Source organism: Genypterus blacodes, unplaced genomic scaffold, assembly GCF_046128005.1.
Source record: "Genypterus blacodes isolate CSIRO-AG114 ecotype Tasmania unplaced genomic scaffold, CSIRO-AGI_Gbla_v1 ptg000376l_1, whole genome shotgun sequence".
Lineage (NCBI taxonomy): Eukaryota > Metazoa > Chordata > Actinopteri > Ophidiiformes > Ophidiidae > Genypterus > Genypterus blacodes.
In genome coordinates this window covers 194405-215000 of record NW_027467158.1, presented here as the reverse complement: position 1 = coordinate 215000, position 20596 = coordinate 194405, and the positions used below count along the sequence as shown (strand labels likewise).

Here is a 20596-nt window from a genome sequence, read left to right as displayed (position 1 = left end):
AGCTCGCTCTGAACTTCCACACCGCAGCTGAGAAGGTGTGTGTGTGTGTGTGTGTGTGTGTGAGAGACAGCGGGGCTTGGATGACAGACAGGTGTGTGTGTGTGTGTGTGTGTGTGTGTGTGTGTGTGTGTGTGTGTGTGTGTGTGTGTGTGTGTGTGTGTGTGTGTGTGTGTGTGTGTGTGTGTGTGTGTGTGTGTGTGTGTGTGTGTGTGTGTGTGTGTGTGTGTGTGTGTGTGTGTGTGTGTGAGACAGCGGGGCTTGGATGACAGACAGGTGTGTGTGTGTGTGTGTTCCAGGTGTTGCAGGGTGTGGATCAAAGCTCTCTCGATGAAGTTGACGCTTCAGGAAAAATCCTGCTGGACAAACTGACAACAGCTGTGATGTTTCCTGACGGGTAAACACACACACACACACACACACACTATTGGTTTTCATTGAGGGGGCGGGGCTACATCAGTGTCAACACACACCTCTTGCCTGTTTGGTTTTTAATCCAATCAGGAGCGAGCAGTACTTTGGGAGCCCGAGTGACACGGCGGCGGCTGCAGAGGGCGTGCGGGAGCGCCTCCTGCTGGTGGAGGAGCGCCGTCTGCTGCTGCAGGAGGAGGGGCTGCACAATGAGGAGGAGCCAGTGCTAAATGGGCAGGAGGCTGGGCTCCATGTGATCGGAGAGGAAGTGAATGAGAAAGAAGAGGAGGAGGAGGAGGAGGAGGAGCCGGGGGTGGAGCTACAGAATGAAGACCTGGACAGGATGACTCAGGACTGCTAATCACTGTGGCGCCTTAACGAGGAATTAACAACCCCCCGTCCTTTGGCATGTTGGAAGTATTTTTCCTGAGCCTGGTCGGCTTTGGAGGAACAGCGCCCACTAACTGTTTTTAAAACTCCTTACATGAGAATTTCTTACATTATCTTTCCCAGCATGCATCTGTTGCAGCAGGTGGGTGGAGCCTCCGCGGTGCTAACTGCCTTCTTTCCTTGCTGTCCACCAATGGAGGCAGAGTGGGAGGAGTTTGATGCACGTGAACATCTTTTATAGAAAGGATAAAACTACGCCTCCCAGAGGTCACTGTCAACAGCCAATCACAGAGCTGCAAACACTCCACCCTAACTAATTAGCTCTGATGCTAACTGCTGCTAACACCATTTATTTATATAATATGTCCACTTCCAGTCTTTTGTTAATTAAGGCCAACAGTTTCCCTCTTGGGTTTGGGGTTCGGCCCGTGCTAATAGTTTAGCTTCCAGCCTCTGTGCTAAGCTAGGCTAATAGTTTATTTCTGCTTGCTGCATCTTTGCTAAGCTAGGCTAACATGTACCTCTGCTTCTTGTGCTTGTGCTAAGCTAGGCTAACAGTTTACCTCAGCATGTCAGCTGAGCCTCTCCATGTGTTGACTTGCTGTTTCTCCCTGCAGTGCACTCTGGGAGTTGTAGTTTTTGTGTTGTGGGTTGTTTTCCCGAAGAGGGAAACGTATTCGAGTGACACATGGCTCCGCCCACTGTAACACCGGCCTGACTAAAGGCGCTGCCACCGGGACTTCCTGCGTCCTGTCGTCATGGCGACAGATGACCTCACGAGCAGACAGATCGATCTTTGCCTTGCTAAGTGTGAACGCTACCCTGCTGCTTCTTGCCCTCTTTGCCTGATGACATCACTATGACATCATCACATGAAAATAAAGAAACGTTTTGAAGTTGCAGTCTGGATATTTGATGTTTTTTCAGGATTACAGATGTTTGGATGAATCAATAATCAGACTGTGATCAGATAAGAGTTATAGATTGATCCTGAATCACTGCAGTGCTCTCAGTTCACCAGAGGAGGTCTCCACTGAGACGAGTCACTGAGGCCGGAAAGCACAATGTGTTTATGTATACAACTGTACGTAGCTCTATCTTTACTTACTCTATCTCTATGTAACTATACGTAGCTCTATCTTTACGTAGCTCTATCTTTACGTAGCTCTATCTTTACATATCTTTAGTGGTTTCCCTCTGAGTCTCTGGCCTTCATGAGACAAAAGGTTTTTATACAAATCTGATGTTTGGGCTGTGATCTGCTGAAGACCTGGGCTATTACCGTCTCTCTCCCTCTGCCTGCCCCCCTCTCTCTCCCTCTCTCTCTCCCTCTGCCTGCCCCCCTCTCTCTCCCTCTCTCTCTCCCTCTGCCCGCCCCCCTCTCTCTCTCCCTACTCTCTCTCCCTCTGCCCGCCCCCTCTCTCTCTCTCCCTCTCTCCCTCTCTCTCCCTCTCTCTCTCTCCCTCTCTCTCCCTCTGCCCGCCCCCCTCTCTCTCTCCCTCTGCCTGCCCCCCTCTCTCTCCCTCTCTCCCTCTGCCTGCCCCCTCTCTCTCCCTCTCTCCCTCTGCCCACCCCCCTCTCTCTCTCCCTCCCTCTCTCTCCCACTGTCCCCTCTCTCTCTCTCCCTCTCTCTTTCCCTCTGCCCGCCCCCCTCTCTCTCCCTCTCTCTCTCTCCCTCTGCCCGCTCCCCTCGCTCTCTCTCCCTCTCTCTCCCTCTGCCCGCCCCCCTCTCTCTCCCTCCCTCTCTCTCCCTCTGCCCGCCCCCCTCTCTCTCTCCCTCCCTCTCTCTCCCTCTGCCCGCCCCCCTCTCTCTCTCCCTCCCTCTCTCTCCCTCTGCCCGCCCCCCCTCTCTCCCTCTGCCCGCCCCCCTCTCTCTCTCCCTCTCTCTCTCTCCCTCTGCCCGCCCCCCTCTCTCCCTCCCTCCCTCTCTCTCCCTCTGCCCGCCCCCTCTCTCTCTCTCCCTCCCTCTGCCCGCCCCTCTCTCTCTCTCCCTCCCTCTCTCTCCCTCTTCCCGCCCCCCTTTTTCTCTCTCCCTCCCTCTGCCCCCCCTCTCTCTCCCTCTTCCCACCCCTCTCTCTCTCCCTCTGCCCGCCCCCCTCTCTCTCTCTCTCCCTCTCTCTCCCTCTTCCCGCCCCTCTCTCTCTCTCTCTCTCTCTCTGTTTTTAGTCTCATGGTTGGACAGCAGTCTTTCATTTTGACCTCCACAGCTGATGAATGTTTCTTCAGGTATGAATGATTTGCTTTCATTCTTTGTGAAGTTGATAAAGTGATACATCACAGGAAGTATGCATGTCTATTTGTCATTATGTCTTTGATTTAAAGACCTTAAATGAATATACACATTTTCAGTGAACACTTAAGAAGAAGTGACTGATGGAAGAAAGTACAAACATGTTTCCATCGTTCTTACAGGTTCATGACGTCTGAAGAGACTGAAAAGATGGACGGTGGTGCAGAAGAGACCTCTCACTCTTTTACCACCCTCAGCACCATCGCTATCCAGGCGGGCCAATCGCAGATCACCGCCTCTGTCCTCAAGGTATGTTCAGGGACATCAGAGCAGCCACCCATGAAACTGTAGGAACAAAGTACTAACCAACCAGGATCCCCATAACCATCATCCCAAACACCCAACGACTACCAACCAGCACTCAGCAGATCAGAAGACCGTTTCAATGACCACACAAGAGCAACCAAACATACAAAGAGCAACCAAACATACAAAGAGCAACCAAACAAACACAAGAGAAATCAAACTGCCCGCCAACATCTTAGCATCACACAGCGACACCATCTTGAACACCGCAGCTGACCATCTAACACCTCAGCCTTCCTGAGCAGCCACCTTCTGACAGCACCTCTGTAACCACAGAGCAACACACACACACACACACACACACACACACACACACACACACAGTGTGTGCTCTCAGTCCATGTGCTGCTTCCTCTAATAGCTCAAAGTGTTTACTGATGCTGCTGTAAAAAGACCACAGCACGTGTGCGTGTGTGCGTGTGTGCGTGTGTGCGCGTGTGTGTGTGTGTGTGTGTGTGTGTGTGTGTGTGTGTGTGTGTGTCACAGCATGTTTTGTCCTTTAGGGTCAATGTACCAGAAATGTTGTGTCATCCTCTTGAATGCTGCAACAAAGAACACACACACACACACACACACACACACACACACACACACACACACACACACACACACACACAGACATAGCCAGTAAATCTTTGTCGCGCCTCCTGTCAGCTCTTTATGTTTATTACACCTTCTAAGAACCTTGTAAGAACCTTCACAAGCAAGGGGGAGAAATGCAAAAAGTGTTAAGTTTGTCCAGAGGGGGGTGCCAGAGGAAAGGTCACGGGGTCAATAAAAGCAAAAGGACTTCTCCGGGCCTCTGAAGGGCTTCTAGAGTCCTCAAGGAGTTTCTGCAGGTCCAGGATTAGGTTCTCAATCTGTGTGTGAAGGGATTATTGGTCAGGCCCTGTGAGCTGTGAAGACCTCAACTGACTAGCTATGTGTGTACGTGTGTGTCTGGTGTGTGTGTACGTGTCTCCGTGCAGAGTGGGTCTCTGGTACACCTTCAGTTGGTTCAGGTCCATCCAGGTCTGTGTGAGATCGGATCAAACTGGGATGAAAACCACAGGCTGACTGAGGAACAGAGGCAGCTGCTGGACAAACTGAAGGTACAGTATACACACACACACCAGAAGAGCTCTGATTGGCCTTCAAGAAGAGAGGCATCTCCTCTAACGCCAACTACAGTGTCCAATCAGAGCAGCTCTTGTGGCTCTCCTGTTGTTTCACAGAAACATGAGACAGAATTTCCATCTTTGCTGGAGAAACATGGAAAGACAGAGGACAGCAGGATGGACAGAGGGACGGCGCAGGTGGAGGAGGAGGAGGAGGTGCAGGAGGAGGAGGTGTACGAGGCGATGGCGGCGTCTCTGAGCGAGGGATGGACTCTGCTGATCCACCTGCTGGAGCGACGACAGGAAGTTCTGACACTGGCTGCAGAGTTCTACAGAAGAACCACGGAGGTAAGATCTACAGTACATGTGTGTTTACATGAACACATCAACAACACACGCAGAATACACACAAACACACAAACTACATCACCAAGTTTCTGTTGGGGAACACGTTTTTCATTATTAATCATTCTTAGTCTGCAGCTGATGATTGACAGTTTATTAATAAAGATATAGAGTTTATAAACACACAGAACCTGCAGATACACAAGGTTACACAGAGTTAGACACAGTGATCCAATATGCAGTATACAAACACTCTGTCTGTCTCTCTCCATCTCATGCTGCCTGTCTCTCTCTCTGTGTGTCTCATGCTGCCTGTCTCTCTCTCTGTGTGTCTCATGCTGCCTGTCTCTCTCTCTTTGTGTCTCATGCTGCCTGTCTCTCTCTCTCTGTGTCTCATGCTGCCCGTCTCTCTCTCTGTGTCTCATGCCGCCTGTCTCTCTCTCTCTCCGTCTCATGCTGCCTGTCTCTCTCTCTGTCTCATGCTGCCTGTCTGTCTCTTTCAGTTTTCTGTCTGTATGGACAGATTGGAGAATCTTCAGTTGAAGTCAGACGATGAAACACTGAGAGAAGCTCAGCTCAGATCCGACGCATCCAGGAGAGGTCTGATTGTTGTTTTGTTGTTGCTCTTGTGTTTTACAAATGCAGCTTCCTCTTGTTAGATAAAAGCTAAAAGCTAAAAGCTAAAGCTGTTCATTTGTTTCAGATCTGCTCAGTAAATCTCTGCAGGTTCTCACCAGCAGCAACATCCTGCTGCACAAGCTGGGACAGCTCCAGAGGACTGAGGCCCTCTACAGGACAGGAGGACAACTGCAGGGGGTGTGCTTTATTTATTCTGTTGCCATGGAGATATATTTATCTCCTGTGGCATCTTTCTGAATGTTCCCATTTTGAATGCTGATTCTGGCTCCTTGTCCCAGAGTTCCCAGTGGAGCTGTGGGGGGTCGGTGCTGAGGCTGGAGCAGCTGGTGGAGAACCTGCAGGACCGCCGCAGGAGAGCGGACCAGAACATCAGACTGCAGATCCAAAACCTGGAGGATAGAATCCTGGTCCACCAGCAGAGGGCAGAGTGCAGCCTGAAGCATGTATGACATCACTCATGCATGAATTTAGTCTCCATCATGCAGGGGGGTCCATTACACAAACTAGGATCCATGAGGGAACGCTCCTGTCCTTCATGATTTATATGAATATAAACTCACTGTGTTTTATATTAAAGTTGAGCTGCCTTGACATCAAGTCAATCATATAATTAGGGTCACAAATTCTGTCGTCAAATCAGGACCAAGACCTCATAGAGGGCAGAGTCCCAGACCAGAACATGCAGTCCACGTCCAAACCAGACCAACAATCGGGACCCATATCACAGGAGACTGTTAAACCTGCACCTCCCTCCGACAAGACCAGAGACCTGCAGTGTCCAGAGTCCAAATCAGAAGAGATGAGAGACCGTCAGCCTGAATCCAGACCAGATGAGACCAGAGACCTGCAGTGTGAATCGAGATCAGATAAGACCAGAGACCTGCAGTGTGAATCCAGATCAGATAAGACCAGAGACCTCCAGCCTGAATCCAGATCAGATGAGAACAGAGACCTGCAGTGTGAATCCAGATCAGAGACCAGAGACCTCCAGCCTGAATCCAGACCAGATGAGACCAGAGACCTGCAGTGTGAATCCAGATCAGATAAGACCAGAGACCTGCAGTGTGAATCCAGATCAGATGAGAACAGAGACCTGCAGTGTGAATCCAGATCAGAGACCAGAGACCTCCAGCCTGAATCCGGATCAGAGGAGACCAGAGACCTGCCGTGTGGATCCAGATCAGATGAGACCAGAGACCTGCAGTGTCCGGAGTCCAAATCAGAAGAGATGAGAGACCTCCAGCCTGAATCCAGACCAGATGAGACCAGAGACCTGCAGTGTGAATCCAGATCAGAGACCAGAGACCTCCAGCCTGAATCCAGACCAGATGAGACCAGAGACCTGCAGTGTGAATCCAGATCAGAGACCAGAGACCTCCAGCCTGAATCCAGACCAGATGAGACCAGAGACCTGCAGTGTGAATCCAGATCAGAGACCAGAGACCTCCAGCCTGAATCCGGATCAGATGAGACCAGAGACCTGCAGCATGAATCCGGATCAGATGAGACCAGAGACCTTCTGTCTGGATCAGTGAGCCACACCCACCAAGTAGTCCTGACCAATCAACAGCATAGGCTGATGACATCATGTGAAGATCTGATTGGCAAAGTTAATATTTGTTTTATAACAAAAATGAAGGAGCGAGACGAAGTCCACCCGATCTGTGTATCAACTGTGTGTGTGTGTGTGTGTGTGTGTGTGTGTGTGTATGTGTGTGTGTGTGTGTGTGTGTGTGTGTCTGTGTGTCTGTGTGTGTGTGTGTGTGTGTGTCTGTGTGTGTGTGTGTGTGTCTGTGTCTGTGTCTGTGTCTGTGTGTGTGTGTGTGTGTGTGTGTGTGTCTGTGTGTCTGTGTGTGTGTGTGTGTGTGTGTGTGTGTGTGTGTGTGTGTGTGTGTGTGTATGTGTGTTCGGTGTGTGTGTGTGTGTGTGTCTGTGTGTCTGTGTGTCTGTGTGTGTGTGTGTGTGTGTGTGTGTGTGTGTGTGTGTGTGTGTGTGTGTGTGTGTGTCTGTGTCTGTGTCTGTGTGTCTGTGTGTCTGTGTGTGTGTGTGTGTGTGTCTGTGTCTGTGTCTGTGTCTGTGTGTCTGTGTGTCTGTGTGTGTGTGTGTGTGTGTGTGTGTGTGTGTGTGTAGGTGCTGAGCTGGGTCACACAGTGCAGCAGTTTTTTGTCTAACAGCTGTAAAGCTTCACGATGTCTCTCTGAGGCTGAAGAGAGTCTGAACAAACACCTCCAGCTACGCACAGAAGCTGAGGTACACACACACACACACACACACACGTACATACAGGATGACACACACACAGTGGTGCTTGTGTCTGTTTGAGAGATCTGGGGTGTGGTCGTGTTTTCAGAGGACCTCCTTTAGGGCTTCTCATAAATTGTAGGTGCTTTTATTCTGCTTGTGTTTGTCTCTCCAGGTCACAGGTCGTGATGCACAGGGCCTGAAGCAGATCCTGGATCAGATCAGCGCTCTGCAGACAGATCTGGAAAGCACAACTAGTCCTCATCCTGCCACCAGAACCAGGATTCAGCTGTCCACTCTAAAGGCCCTGACAGAGCAGCTGAGGCGAGGCAGCACAGACCTCCAGACAAACAGGAGAACAGCTGGGCCAAGTCTACCTGCTGCTCACCACTCCAGTAGACCTGATCATTTGAGTTCTGAACTAACAGGACGGGCTGCTCTGAGCCTGGAGGAGCTGCAGAGTCTGAACATGAAGATCAACTCAAACCTGCACCTGTTGCAGCATTACGTGGTTTTCCTCCGGATGGCACAGCAGGTCAGGGTCTCTTCTGGTTTTGCTTTGGGTTTGTCCCTGGTTTGGAGATTCTGATGTCCTTATGTTAAGCTCAGCTAATAAGGATCAGCTGTTGCTCGCTTTGAAGTGGCCACTACACACCAGAGGAAGGGTTAGGGTTAGGGACAGTGGACACCTGCTGCAGTTCCATGTTGATCAGAGCTGAACAAGGAAAAGTCAGAAACTTAAGTCTTCCTGAAATGCCAAATGAACAGTCAGGTAAAGTTTAGGTCATTCTGACAATGACACAACTTAGACTTAGCTCTGGAGCTCCCCTCAACTTGTCATTGCACTGGTTGATCTGGTGATCACTGTGGTTCCATTTAGTCTCCAGCTACTATGAAGGGTCCACAATACTTTTTTGCCTGGCTGATCTACTAATCTAGTTCTGGTTCTCCAGGTTGAGGATGAGATGGCAGTGCTGAGGGAGATCTACACCAGGAGACCGGAGCAGGAGGAGCAGGAGGACAGGGGGGCCGCTCCCAGTAGTGTTACCTGTAGCAATGCTATAGAAAAGAAGCAGGCTGATGCTCGCTGGCAGGAGGTGGTGCAGAGGTTCCTCACTACTCAGGACCTGGGTAACAGCTGTATCCATGCTGTTACCATGGTAACCGCAGGCAGGAATGAAATAGGACAGTGTTATCTGAGATAATAAGTTTTGTTTTGAGAAATGTGTTTGTCAGGTTTCAGGGGCCACCATAGACCTTCAGTCTGTGGTCTCTGGGGTTCAGCAGATGGTGGAGCGACTCAGCAGAACCAAACAGGAAGTGAGTGAACTGTGCAGCAGCAGGCAGACTGAGTGCAATCGGCAGCAAGAGGACTGGAAGTACCAGCAGAGACTGCACAAGGTACTGAGATGTGCTGCACTGTACAAAGTCTGTTCCTGATGAGACTGAAAGACAGAATACAACCAGTCCACATTCTCCCTGCCCCCATCAGTCTGCCATGAGTCCTCACAGTGTTGTCTCCTTACAGACCCAGGAGGATATGACCAGTTTATCTAAGCTGCTGGACTCATGCACTCAGATGGACCTGGGGTCTGACCTGCAGACCGCCAGGCTGCTGGGGCACTTCAGCCAGGCCAGACCACATTTCAATGTGAGTCATTCCAAGACCGCCTGGAAGTGCACGGACTGCTGTGATTGTTGAGACTGACATTAGTTTAGCCTTACTGGGACCCTCGGGACACCTTGGTACAGTTAAATCTTTGTGTCTTTTGGAAACTTTGTTAGGAATATTTGAACAACTGTAACCATAGAGACACTGATGGAGTCACTGGGACCTCTGTGGGTATTTGCAGACGTATGGAACATTTGGACCACATGTACATGTTTTGTATTGTTGAAACTGACGGAACTGTAATCTATTCATTGAACCTTTTGAACTGTAGGAACCACTAAGCTGTTTGGACTAATGTTCAAAACTGGGACTGTTTAGGCCTTAGATTTAAGGTATGTCCTGTACAGATGACACTGATGAGACTGAAATGATCATTGGATACACTCTGTACTTTCGTCAGCAACTGGACACTGAGGTGGAACATCTGGTGAAGAGCTGGGGGACTCTGAGAGGAGTCCAGGACAGGATGGAGGTAAAGGAGGAGGAGCTGTTGGAGTTGCTGAAGCTCCATCAGCATGTGAAGGAGAAGATCCAGCAGAGTGAGAAGATCTTGGACCTGACAAGCAGTTTCCACCGCACAGCCAAACAGGTCCAACTGAGTTTTGGATGTGGGAACATTTCAGGAAGGTTTCCCAGGAATGTTTTCTTAACTGATCCAAAATGTTCCCTTTTGGTAAAAGCTAGAATTTCAAGAATATGCCAAAAAGGGTTTTCTCATGTTCTCACTGAATCCTGCTGTATCAGGCTTGTTAGAAGTTTCAACTCTTTTTCTGCTGTGTGTCCAGCTGGAGTCACTGTTTCACTCAGAACCTTGGAGACACTCTACTGGTTTAACTGGTTTAACCGGTTTAGCTGGGTCCAGTGACGATGTTCTGACTGAGCTTAGACAGCGACAGCAGCAAATCCAGAATCTGATCAGAACCACAACAACACTCAAGACAGAAATTGACACAGCTGTGAATCAGGTGGTACGTACATACACACACACACACACACGTATGCACTGGGTCACACTCACACACTCCCTCTCACTCAAACACACTCAGTCTCAGTTATTGATCTGCATGTATTAATCATTTTTAATGAAATCTTTGAAATGGTATCGTTTGTTTACATTTTTTACATTGATGAAGATGAGAGCCAATCAGAGGCTTCATACAACCAATTTTTTGATTTTTTGATAACCAGCTATCACAATGTAAGTTAAAGGGTTGAAGTGTGTGATAGTATGGAGATACAGAACCTCTCAACCCCCCCCCCCCCCCCCCCCGGTCTTTTAAGGGTTCAGGGTTCATGGTGGACCTCCTGGATTCTCTGTGTGTGTCATGGATGAATGAGGCAGCTCGACAGGAAGAGAAGATGAGCTTCAACCATGACATTGTCCAGGTATTACAACACGAGCACACACACACACACACACACACAGGTTTTTGCTGCCCTCTGGTGACATTTACTCACTAAGTTTTAATGTGTTAGTCTTAAAAAATAAATTAAGTTAAAAATACAGTATAAATAAAGATGATGTATAATATAATTAAAACATCTGGGAAAACATGGAAATGGAGAGGTTCAGGATAAATCCATAAGTTGCATAAATCCTAAAAAGCTTCCTGAACCTTTGCTGGTTTGCATTTTGAAACTATATGGCAGCAGTTCCTCTTGTGACCACAAGAGGCTGCCAACCTCACAGCACTTTCATTTCTTCTATGAAGTGGTGGGGGTATGATGTCCCATCATGCACCTGGTGCTGCATGTCCACAAGCCTCAGCAGCTGCAGCTATCACCCACACACACAAGCACACACACACACACACACACACACACACGCACACACACACACACACATTCAGTGTACTTTGAAGTATTTTGTGATGTAATAAATCAAATCAAGTTCAATCGATGGTTTAGCGATGCAGTGAAAGCCGTTCAGGACTCATGAACATGGAGGCTCGTTGGTCGCTGAGGTTTAATGAGGTCAAATCTGTTTGTGTTATTCTGTGTTCAGAGTATTTATAGTACTCATTCAAATATTCAGTGATACTTGATCACAGCGCCACATGCTGGAGGCTGAGGACACCAGAAAGGACCGAAGCTGTGCACTAAAGTACCACAGGTTACTCTGGGGTTCTTCATGGTCCTCTGCTGTATTCATACTTTACTGTACTCTCAGGCCCTACACAGTACTTTTCTTCATGGTATTTGCTTCTGTTTTGTGTTTCCTTTGGGGATACGACAGGGGACTCTGAAGTACTTCAGCATGTGGAGCTACTCTGCTGTGGGTTACTTTGTGGTACTGTGAGGTACTTTGCTATATATATATAGATGCCTTGCCCACTTCAGAACTTTTAATGTGTTCAGGGGTTTGAACAGAAACTGCCCCCCCCCCCGCCCTCCAGCTGTCCTCAGCTGACAGACGATGATCTGGTCCTCATGGACTCTAAAAATAATTTGATTACAGATGCTGTTTCACATGAAGACCAGAGCCCATCTTAGACTTGAACCCAATTTACACTTGAGCCCATTTTAGACCTGAACCCAATTTACACCTGAGTCCATCTAAGACCCGATTCCAGATGTAATTTAGTGCAGACCTATGAGCAGAACCTCTGTAGAACCAAGGGAAAAGGCCAGCTTACTTGATGAATCTTCAACTTTCCATTTTCCAAATTCATGCGGTTCCTAGGACCCGTGAAGGTTCTCCATTTTTTGTGCAAGCCCTCTAGAATAACCTTCAGGTAACATCCTTCCAAACACCACAAACCAAACAGGAATGTGATTGCTACCACTGGGAACATTTCTGTGTCTTTGTGTCTTCAGCTTCATGATGCATTTAAGGATCTGAAGCAACGTTTCAGCAGCCTGAAGTTCCACCACCTGAAGAAAACTGAAAGAACCAGGACCCTGAAGGCTGTTAGGAACCAGCTGATGCAGACTGAGCTCTATGACGACATGCTGCAGGTAGGAAGACTTTCATGTCCGACCAGAACCCCAAGGAGAACATGAATTCCGTTTGGAGCAGACAAAAACACAGAATGTTTTGCAGCTAACAGTGTTCTTGCCCCCTCTTGTGGTCTGTTTTTGCTCCCTCAGACTCTGAAAAAACAGCTGCAGGGGGTGGCTTTTCAGGTGGGGTCAGAGGTCAGGGACGAGGGTGGAGCCAGACAGAGAGAAGACGTGGTGAATGAACTGCAAAGAATGATGGGAGAACTCCACCGAAACATCGCAGAACATCGGAAAACTCTGAACGCAAGCTGCAAACTGCAACAAGCCATGGACCAGGTAAGAAGCACCTTCACTGTGGTGCCTTCACTGTGGCACTTTGGCTGTAGTAACTGCTGCAGTACTGGACTCTCTCCCCTGTGGGCTCAGTTCCAGCTGTGGTGCGAGGAGGCAAGCGCCACCATCGCTCGGGTGAGGAAGGTTTCCTCTCGGTGTTGGAGCAAACAATCCGCGTTGGCTCTTTGGGAACAGTTTGAGGAGTTGGTGTGGCCGACGGTTCCTGAGCAGGAGCAGAGGATGGAGCAGATAGGTCAGCTCGCCATGATGCTGCACGGTGAGGAAACCGCAAGAGCAAACAGTCCTGAATGTTCCAAAGGAGTTTGTTTAATATGTGTGTGTGTGTAAGGGGTGGAAGAGGGGCGGAGCTACATCCAGCAGACTCTACAAAAACACTCTGAGATGATTGAGTCCATCAGAGAGCTCAGCCACACACTAAAGGTGACACACACACACACACACACACACACACACACACAGAGCATCTTGCTGCACATTCTTGTTGACAGGAACATTTCAGGAACTTTTCAAGGGATCTGAACAGCTTAATACAGTGATGTGCTTCCTTTAACGTTCCTGGATTGCTCCTGTTCTGGGCGCTTCCAACATTGAAGAAACACTGAAGCTACTGAGATCTCAGCACAAACAGAACCCTTCTGCTCTGTACACATTCATTTAAGTCAAATAATATGTGTGGTTTCACAGCTGGACGCTCTGACACAGGACATGGTGAAGGACACGGTGAAGGACAAGAGGACAGGGAGGAGCCAGGAGAGGGAGACAGAAGACAGACTGAAAGACGGGGACGAAGAGGAGAAGACAGACGACGGAAGGAAAGATGAGCATGAAGAGGAGGAGACAGGAGACAGACTGAAAGACAAGAAGGAGACACCAGAGGAGACGAGGAGGAAAAAGAAGGAGCAGAGAGACAATAGGAAGTCACAGGAAGCTTTTGACATGGTAACAAAACTAACAAAAGCATTAACAAAATCCCTAAAGTAGTGAGCCTGTGAGTTTGACATAATGCTGCTTTGGTTAAGCTCACGACTTATCAATCAACAATCAACCCTTGTATACTGAAAAAAAACAGAGAAAATATATAAATAAAGTTTTGATACACGTTGTGTTTTCAGTGCGAGTTGAAGGAGACAGGCCACACCCCTGAGCTGACCACCGAGCATGATGGGAGGGAAGTAGCTGTGAAGAGGCAGTCAGCAGCCAATAGGAAGCCTCCATTACAGAAGATGGACAGGCAGACAGGCGGCATAGAGACCAGGTAAACTAACTGGAGCTCTAGCACCACCTGTGGTAAAAGACGCATTGTTGTCATTATGTAACTAGAGAGCGATCACATGACACCCAAAGATGAAGGAGTTTAAACAGTATGAGATTAAAACTGTCTGTCTGCCTGCCTTTCCTTCTGCCTGTCTGTCTGTCTGTCTGTCTGTCTTCACCTTAATGAAAGAGAGAGAGAGTGAAACGGCTCTTTGCTATGATGAATGATGTTTCAATTTCACTCAATCACTCTCTGTGATCAGACAGGGAGGGGGGCGGGACAACTTCACCTCCTCCCACTGCTGCTCCAAAACCTTCAGCTTCTCCAGCTCACCTGTGGAGATCAAGAGACGAGTCCACACCATTATCAGCCAATCACAGCCTTCTCCTGCCTGGGCAGAACCCTCAGCCACGCCCCCGCCCTCGGGGACTGGCTCCAGCTTCTGTGATATACAGAGGGAGTTTGGGTGGAGGGGGGGCCAGATGGGCACTGGAATCACCAGCCTACAGGTGAGTTCATCATTAGGTGGGATTCATTTGTTATTGATTCACTGATTGATTGGCTGACTGTTTGTTTGGTTTTGCTTTGTTAGCGTGACTTCAATGCTAGCTACTTCTCTATAGGTGAAATATTGCAACTCTAAGCTCAGTGACATACAACTTCACCTCAGTACGTCCTAAGCTTCTTCCCTTTCCCCAGAATGCATCAGTGGCAGGTCCATCAGAGGCAGACCTTCAGCATCAGGAAGTAATGACAGATGATTCTCTGTCCAATGATGAGTACGAGTGCACGTCACCGGATGATATCTCCCTTCCACCGCTGTCAGAGACGCCTGAGTCCAACCTGGTCCAATCAGATATGGAGGAGAGCTTCTGTTTCAGTTCCCACAGTGTCCACAGAAACCAGTACAGCCTCCAGTACCACAACCAGTCCGAGTCCAGGGGTACCATGACTACTGCTAATGCTACTGGTGAAGTCCAGCCAGTGATGGACACGTATCCGTCTCCTCCCTCTGCCTCTCATAGCAGGTCTGTATTAGCACCATAATCCTTTATGTAAAAAGGTTAAAGGTCATCAAAACAAAGCTAAAACACCATTTTACCTTAAAATGTGATCTTCATGTTCCTCTGTGTTTTTGTGAACTAACGTCCCAGCAAACATCCTTTAGCCCACCTCTCCAAAGACTGAAGACTTCTTCTTGTGTCTTCCCTGGTGCAGATCAGAGTCCACCTCATTTGTCCAGAGTCTTCTGACTGTTCCAGCTGACCTACCCCAGAGTGCTGATCTGTCTCGGAGCTGCCCTGAATCCAGCCTTTTCTTGGGATCCAAACCAGTCCAGAATAACACTCAAGACAGCTGTCCATACCAGGACAACAGCTCTCCTCAAAGGAGGGCCCCTAAACAAACAGAGTTACAATCACACAGCCAACAGTACAATCTGCCTCAATATGATAAAGCTATCAACCAAAACACTGAACTGCAGACTGAGGGCTCCTCACAGACAGTTGACTCTGGTCCTCAAAAGATATTCTTACGAGACAAAGGATTCCTGAAAAGCAGCACAGTTTGCAACCAAGCTGACAGTGGTTCATTTCAGGACCAAAGCTTTGGGCCCCATCAGGATACAGATTCTCTCCAAACCAATAATAAAACTGTGTTACTTAATAAACCCCAAAGCAGCAGCGTCAGCCCTGCCTTCAGCCAGCGGACTGTCTCCTGCCAGTCCTCCAAAAGTGAAACCCAAAATGCTAGAGGCCAGAGCGAGACTCATTCTGTCCCTCGAGGTCAGGATCTCACACAGAGGGCCGGCTGTTCTCATCAGGCTTTCACCACTCCAGACTGTGCTCCCCACAAGCACTATGACTTTTTGCCAGATGCTGGGCTACAGAAATCCAACACAGAATTTCCCTTAACCGGCAGCATCATCCTTCAAGGCCACAGCCTTCAACAGCCTGAATCTGACAGGAGTCCTTCCGAAACCAGCAAGGAAACACACTTACTTTGTAACTCAAGTAGCCTCACCACAACCAGCACCTTACCAGAACATATGAGCGACCTCAGTTTGGCCAGTGGAAGCCCCCTCTTCCAGGCCAGCACAGGCTTCCATCAGGTCCTTGTTTCTCCAGAGCCAAACAGCGTCAGAAGTATCAGTGGTAAAGTCAGCAACAGGCAGTCCCTGCATGAATCGCTGGCCTCCACCTGTACCCAGCAGAGTGTGCATGACCCTGGCTTGACCCCCAGCAGCCTAGCTCAGTCCACTGATCCTCCTCAGCCTGAGGTTCATGTCCACGCCACGGCTCGGCAGGCTAACCAGCATGCTGCCTCACCTTCTTTTCCTGCTCATCTACTAACTTCAGACCAGGACCTAGACATTTGTCGGCCCATGACCATCTGTGAGGAAATCAGGCTCACCCCTCAGATCCAGGGTCCGCCGCTGCCTCCCCCTCTTCCTCAGGTCCAGACAGAATCGCTTCCCCAAGGAAAAACCTCTAAACCCATCACCCCCCGCTTCACCAGACCCCTGTCCAGGGCCACACTCATGGGGGGCTCTCCAGTGATGCTAGAGGTAGAGGTGACGGGACACGCAAACCCCACGCTCACCTGGTGGGTCGCTTACAACCAGCTCCACAATTACACGTAAGAAATCCACAACTTTGCCTTAATGAGCACTTGGTTTACAAAAGTTATGTTTTATTATACTGAAAGAACCCGAAATTACCTGAAGAGTTTATTTGTAAAAACAGAGAAAGAACTCAGCTTTTTTATTATTTTCAATTGCATTCTGGGTAATATCAATCCAACTCTATGTTGCATTATAGTAAACATTTAAAAACACCTGGACTGAATGTTAAAAGTATTATTTTTCAATAAAAGGTAACATATAATTATATAAATAATCATATGATATCATAAAGTTGTAAACTTTAAAAGTTGCTCTGAAGATCAAGTGTGATGTAAACAGGTCGCTGCTGAAAGTCAGGAAAAATTCCGACTTCCAGATTTTTTGTCCAATCAGCCAACACACAATGCTGATTTAGGCACCGCCCACTTCAAAGGGGCCAGGGCCTTTACAGTCACATGATTTTGCCTCTAAATGTGGTAAGGGTAGAATCTGCTGTTGGTCCACAGCAGTGGCAGCAGACGCCACGCTCTGTGCTGATTGGTCCATGGCTTTCTTCTGCTAAAGCTTCCTGCTAAAACATGTCTGCCCGTACTTTACCTTACCTTAGAGCAGTGTTTTTCAACCTTTTTTGAGCCAAGGCACCTTTTTTACATGAAACTAAACCTGAGGCACACCACCAAAACTTTTGTTGATGGCGGGTGCGTGCTTGGAAATTTGCGATCTGCTGGTCTGTCTGGGACAGTTTTCGGATCACCGGATCGGCTGGCAGACTAATTAAGTGAAGTTGGATAATTTCCCATGGCACACATGATGATCTCTCACGGCACACCGCCACACCGGTTGAAAAACACTGCTTTAGAGATGCACTGTGACCACTAGGTGTCGCCAAACTCGACATATGTAACTGAACACTGTCCTCATGTCTGGACCCACGAGCTCTGTCCCACCTGTATTGATACAAAAAGGATGTGATTGATGAACTGGTATCATGTGACACCAAACTGTCACTGTAACTACATGCTATAAATTTAGACTACATGCTATGATACCAATCATAAGATCCCATCTGGGCTCAGCCAATCATGAAGTGGTTTTCTGGGGAACACCTCATGAATATTCACGAGGGGCTCACCTACAAAACATGATGAGCTTCAAGGTACCAGTTTGCGACCAATGCGGTGCTGGCTGACTTCTTTCTAAAGCTCCGTAACGCAAACATCTAAACTTGGAGTATTCCTTGCATTTCTTGCATTTGTAGACAATGTTCCTTTTCTCCATTCTTTCAAATTGGTTACAAACTTCTGGAGCCAGCCTTCTTGTCAGAATACAGGTGGGAATATATGACATGAGCACAGAATGGCTGGCTGTATCTTGTCTCGAAGTGCCCCTGAGCAAGGCACCGAACCCTCAATTGCTCCCCCCTCTGCGAAGGGTGGTAATGTAATGTAATGTAAGTCGCTTTGGATAAAAGCGTCTGCCAAATGCTCGTAATGTAATGTAATGTAATGTCTCACTTCCTGTCGTCATGGTCGCTTCAGGTCTAAAGATGTTGAGCTGTTAGCCACCGGCCTGGGCCAAATGCCACTCTGCAAGGATGAAAAACACTTCCTGAGTACCCCTGCAGCGTTGGAATCTAATAGCGGGCCCGGCAAGTCACCGAGTGCCCTGGGCACTGACTGCCATCGCTGGCTGAGCTGTGGCGCCGTCCTGCAGGTAACAGCGGAGAACAGCAGGGCGGATGCTGATAGATGGTTGGTGGCTGAAGTTTGTAACATCATCAGTGAGGAGTGGAACACCTGGTTTTGTATGTTGTGCTTCCTGCTGTGGGTCATATACCTGATCATACTGTAACACACACACACACACACACCTTATACAGGCGTCCTCCCTCACACAGTCTGAAGCTCCGTCCCCTGTCCACACAGTGTGGATTGAATTTTAATACATTCAATTTTAGTTAAAAAAAGATCAAACATCATACACACATGGAAAATAACAAAAGAATTACAGGGTGTGGGAGGGGCTAAGAGGGGGCGGGGCTTGCACGATATATGAACCCTGTGAAAATGTAAAGCATTAGCTTTTCAGGATTTTTCTTTCATCGGAAGTTTTATGATTTTTGATGCAGTTTAAATCTTAAGTCAAATGTTTACAACCTCTAACAATGAATCTTTGAATCTCAGGAAGTTCTAAGAGAAAGTGGAGCCTCACACACAGGTTTATATTAGCTATCAAGCTAACATCACATCAACTGTATGATCAGGCAAACAAATATGACAAAACTGTCAAAAGTAAGTATCAAAATAATGTGGCATTTTATTTTGTTATTAATATTTCTATTAATAAATCATTTAATCATCAGCAAGTGAGTTGTTGGCCATTTAACCGGAACAAGTCTGCTTTTACAGCGAGAGACATAACACACACCAGTGTGTGTTTGTGTGTGTGTGTGTGAAGAACACATTTATATTGACAAAGAGGTGTGAAATTAAACACTACATACTTATTAGTGAAAAGCCATTTCTCATGGTTCTTATGTTCATATTAAATGACAGCTCTATGCATGTCTGTAATTCACATTGAGCTTCCAGTGGACGTTAGAGGAACTGCAGCTAGTCACATTTGAGCTGCACCATATCGACCAACATCATAATAATGTCTGAGGTGAAAAAGTTTTTTTCTGATGAAACTTGATTACAGCTCTGTAACTTTATTTATGTGTAATGTGATTTCTTCTGTTTTCCAGCAGCCTGGTTAGCTTGCTAAAGTTCTGAATATTAGCATGCTAAATGCTCTCATGTTGCCATTCTAACATTAGCAACTGAATATGCTAAACATTAGCACCGTTACTGTGTTACGTGTTAGCACAGTGACCGTTGCCTCCCCTGTGTCATCATGAAATGTGAAAAACAAATAATGATTACAAATAAATACATCAATCAAATCTGTGTGTCTGTGTGTGTGTACACAGATCTCTCTCTCTCTCTCTCTCTCTCTCTCTCTCTCTCTCTCTCTCTATCATGCTTTCTCTCTCTCTGTCTCGTTGTCTCTCTCTGTCTCTCTCTCTGTCTCGCTGTCTCTCTCTCTCTCTCTGTCTCTGTCTGTCTCTCTTTCTGTCTTTCTCTGTCTCGTTGTCTCTCTCTGTCTCTCTCTGTCTCTCTCTCTCTGTCTCGCTGTCTCTCTCTCTCTGTCAGTCTGTCTCTCTCTGCCTGTCAGTATGTCTCTCTCTGTCTCTCTCTCCATGTCTCACCTCCTCCCCCTCTCTCCCTCACTCTCTTCCTCTCTGCCCCCCCCCCCCCCCCCCAGCCCCGCCCCCGTCCCTCCTGACCAATCAGAGGGCGTGCTGGCGGTGATGTCATGGCGATATAAAGGCTGTGGCCCAGCTGCCCGTGCTGTGAGCAGAGTCAGCGTCTCGGGCCCGGACGCTTGGCTGGAGGTGGACGGCGTCTTTGGCCTGTAGTTTTACTCTCAGACTCAGCTGGATTTCTGTCTCTAACTTCTGGATAAAAGGGAATTTTCCTGAAAGTGTCCCGCATCCCAACTGGCATCCTTGGTCACAAGTAAGTGAGAAAGAGAGAGAGAGAGAGAGACAGACTGACTGACTGACTGATGGACATCAGCTGTGACGGATCAGTGTTTGATTGTTTCTATGGTGATGGAGATTTATTATTTAAACTCCTTCACTTTTCTCAAACTTAATTTAATCTTTGTTTACTTTTCTCAAACTTGAACTAAAGTTTGATATTTTCAGATGTGTGTGTGTGTGTGTGTGTTTGGTGTCTGGCAGCTTGATTAGTGTTGATGAAAGTTTGATGTGAGTTAGATAGCGTGTGATGTTGAAGGTTATAATGGGACGTCCCAGAATAGAGCAGTGATGGAGGCCGAGCGGCGTCTGATGGCTTTTTAAGGGAAACAGCAGCAGCAGATCACATATCACACATGTGGCTGTCAATCACACGGGGGAGGGGGCGCTGCTATTTTTAGGGTTTGGCACTTTAGATAACAGCTGAGAGACACGGAGCTGTCTGTCTCA

The 20596-nt window shown here is 48.0% G+C and overlaps 2 protein-coding genes across 2 annotated transcripts in view; both read left to right on the top strand.

Annotated features, from left to right (window-relative positions):
* sestd1 (SEC14 and spectrin domains 1) overlaps positions 1–1700 on the top strand; it is a 9163-nt gene extending 7463 nt beyond the window's left edge. Inside the window, exons 17-19 of the mRNA XM_076138547.1 lie at positions 1–35; positions 297–394; positions 502–1700. The exon at positions 1–35 is cut by the window's left edge and continues 157 nt beyond it. Coding sequence (XP_075994662.1) covers positions 1–35; positions 297–394; positions 502–769 — 401 coding nt within the window. The 3' untranslated portion in view covers positions 770–1700. The remainder of the gene's footprint in view (positions 36–296; positions 395–501) is intronic.
* Positions 1701–2902: 1202 nt separating this feature from the next.
* Positions 2903–18905, top strand: ccdc141 (coiled-coil domain containing 141). The gene is given in 26 exon segments (XM_076138550.1): positions 2903–3024; positions 3211–3337; positions 4363–4485; positions 4609–4839; positions 5340–5436; positions 5540–5652; positions 5754–5918; positions 6116–7084; positions 7606–7725; positions 7892–8251; positions 8670–8876; positions 8953–9117; positions 9245–9367; positions 9789–10241; positions 10243–10356; positions 10670–10774; positions 12206–12346; positions 12479–12667; positions 12758–12941; positions 13014–13105; positions 13370–13624; positions 13798–13940; positions 14203–14449; positions 14640–14968; positions 15159–16577; positions 18102–18905. Coding segments are annotated over 26 exon segments (6840 nt in total). The 5' UTR covers positions 2903–2968; the 3' UTR covers positions 18415–18905.
* Positions 18906–20596: the final 1691 nt, after the last annotated feature.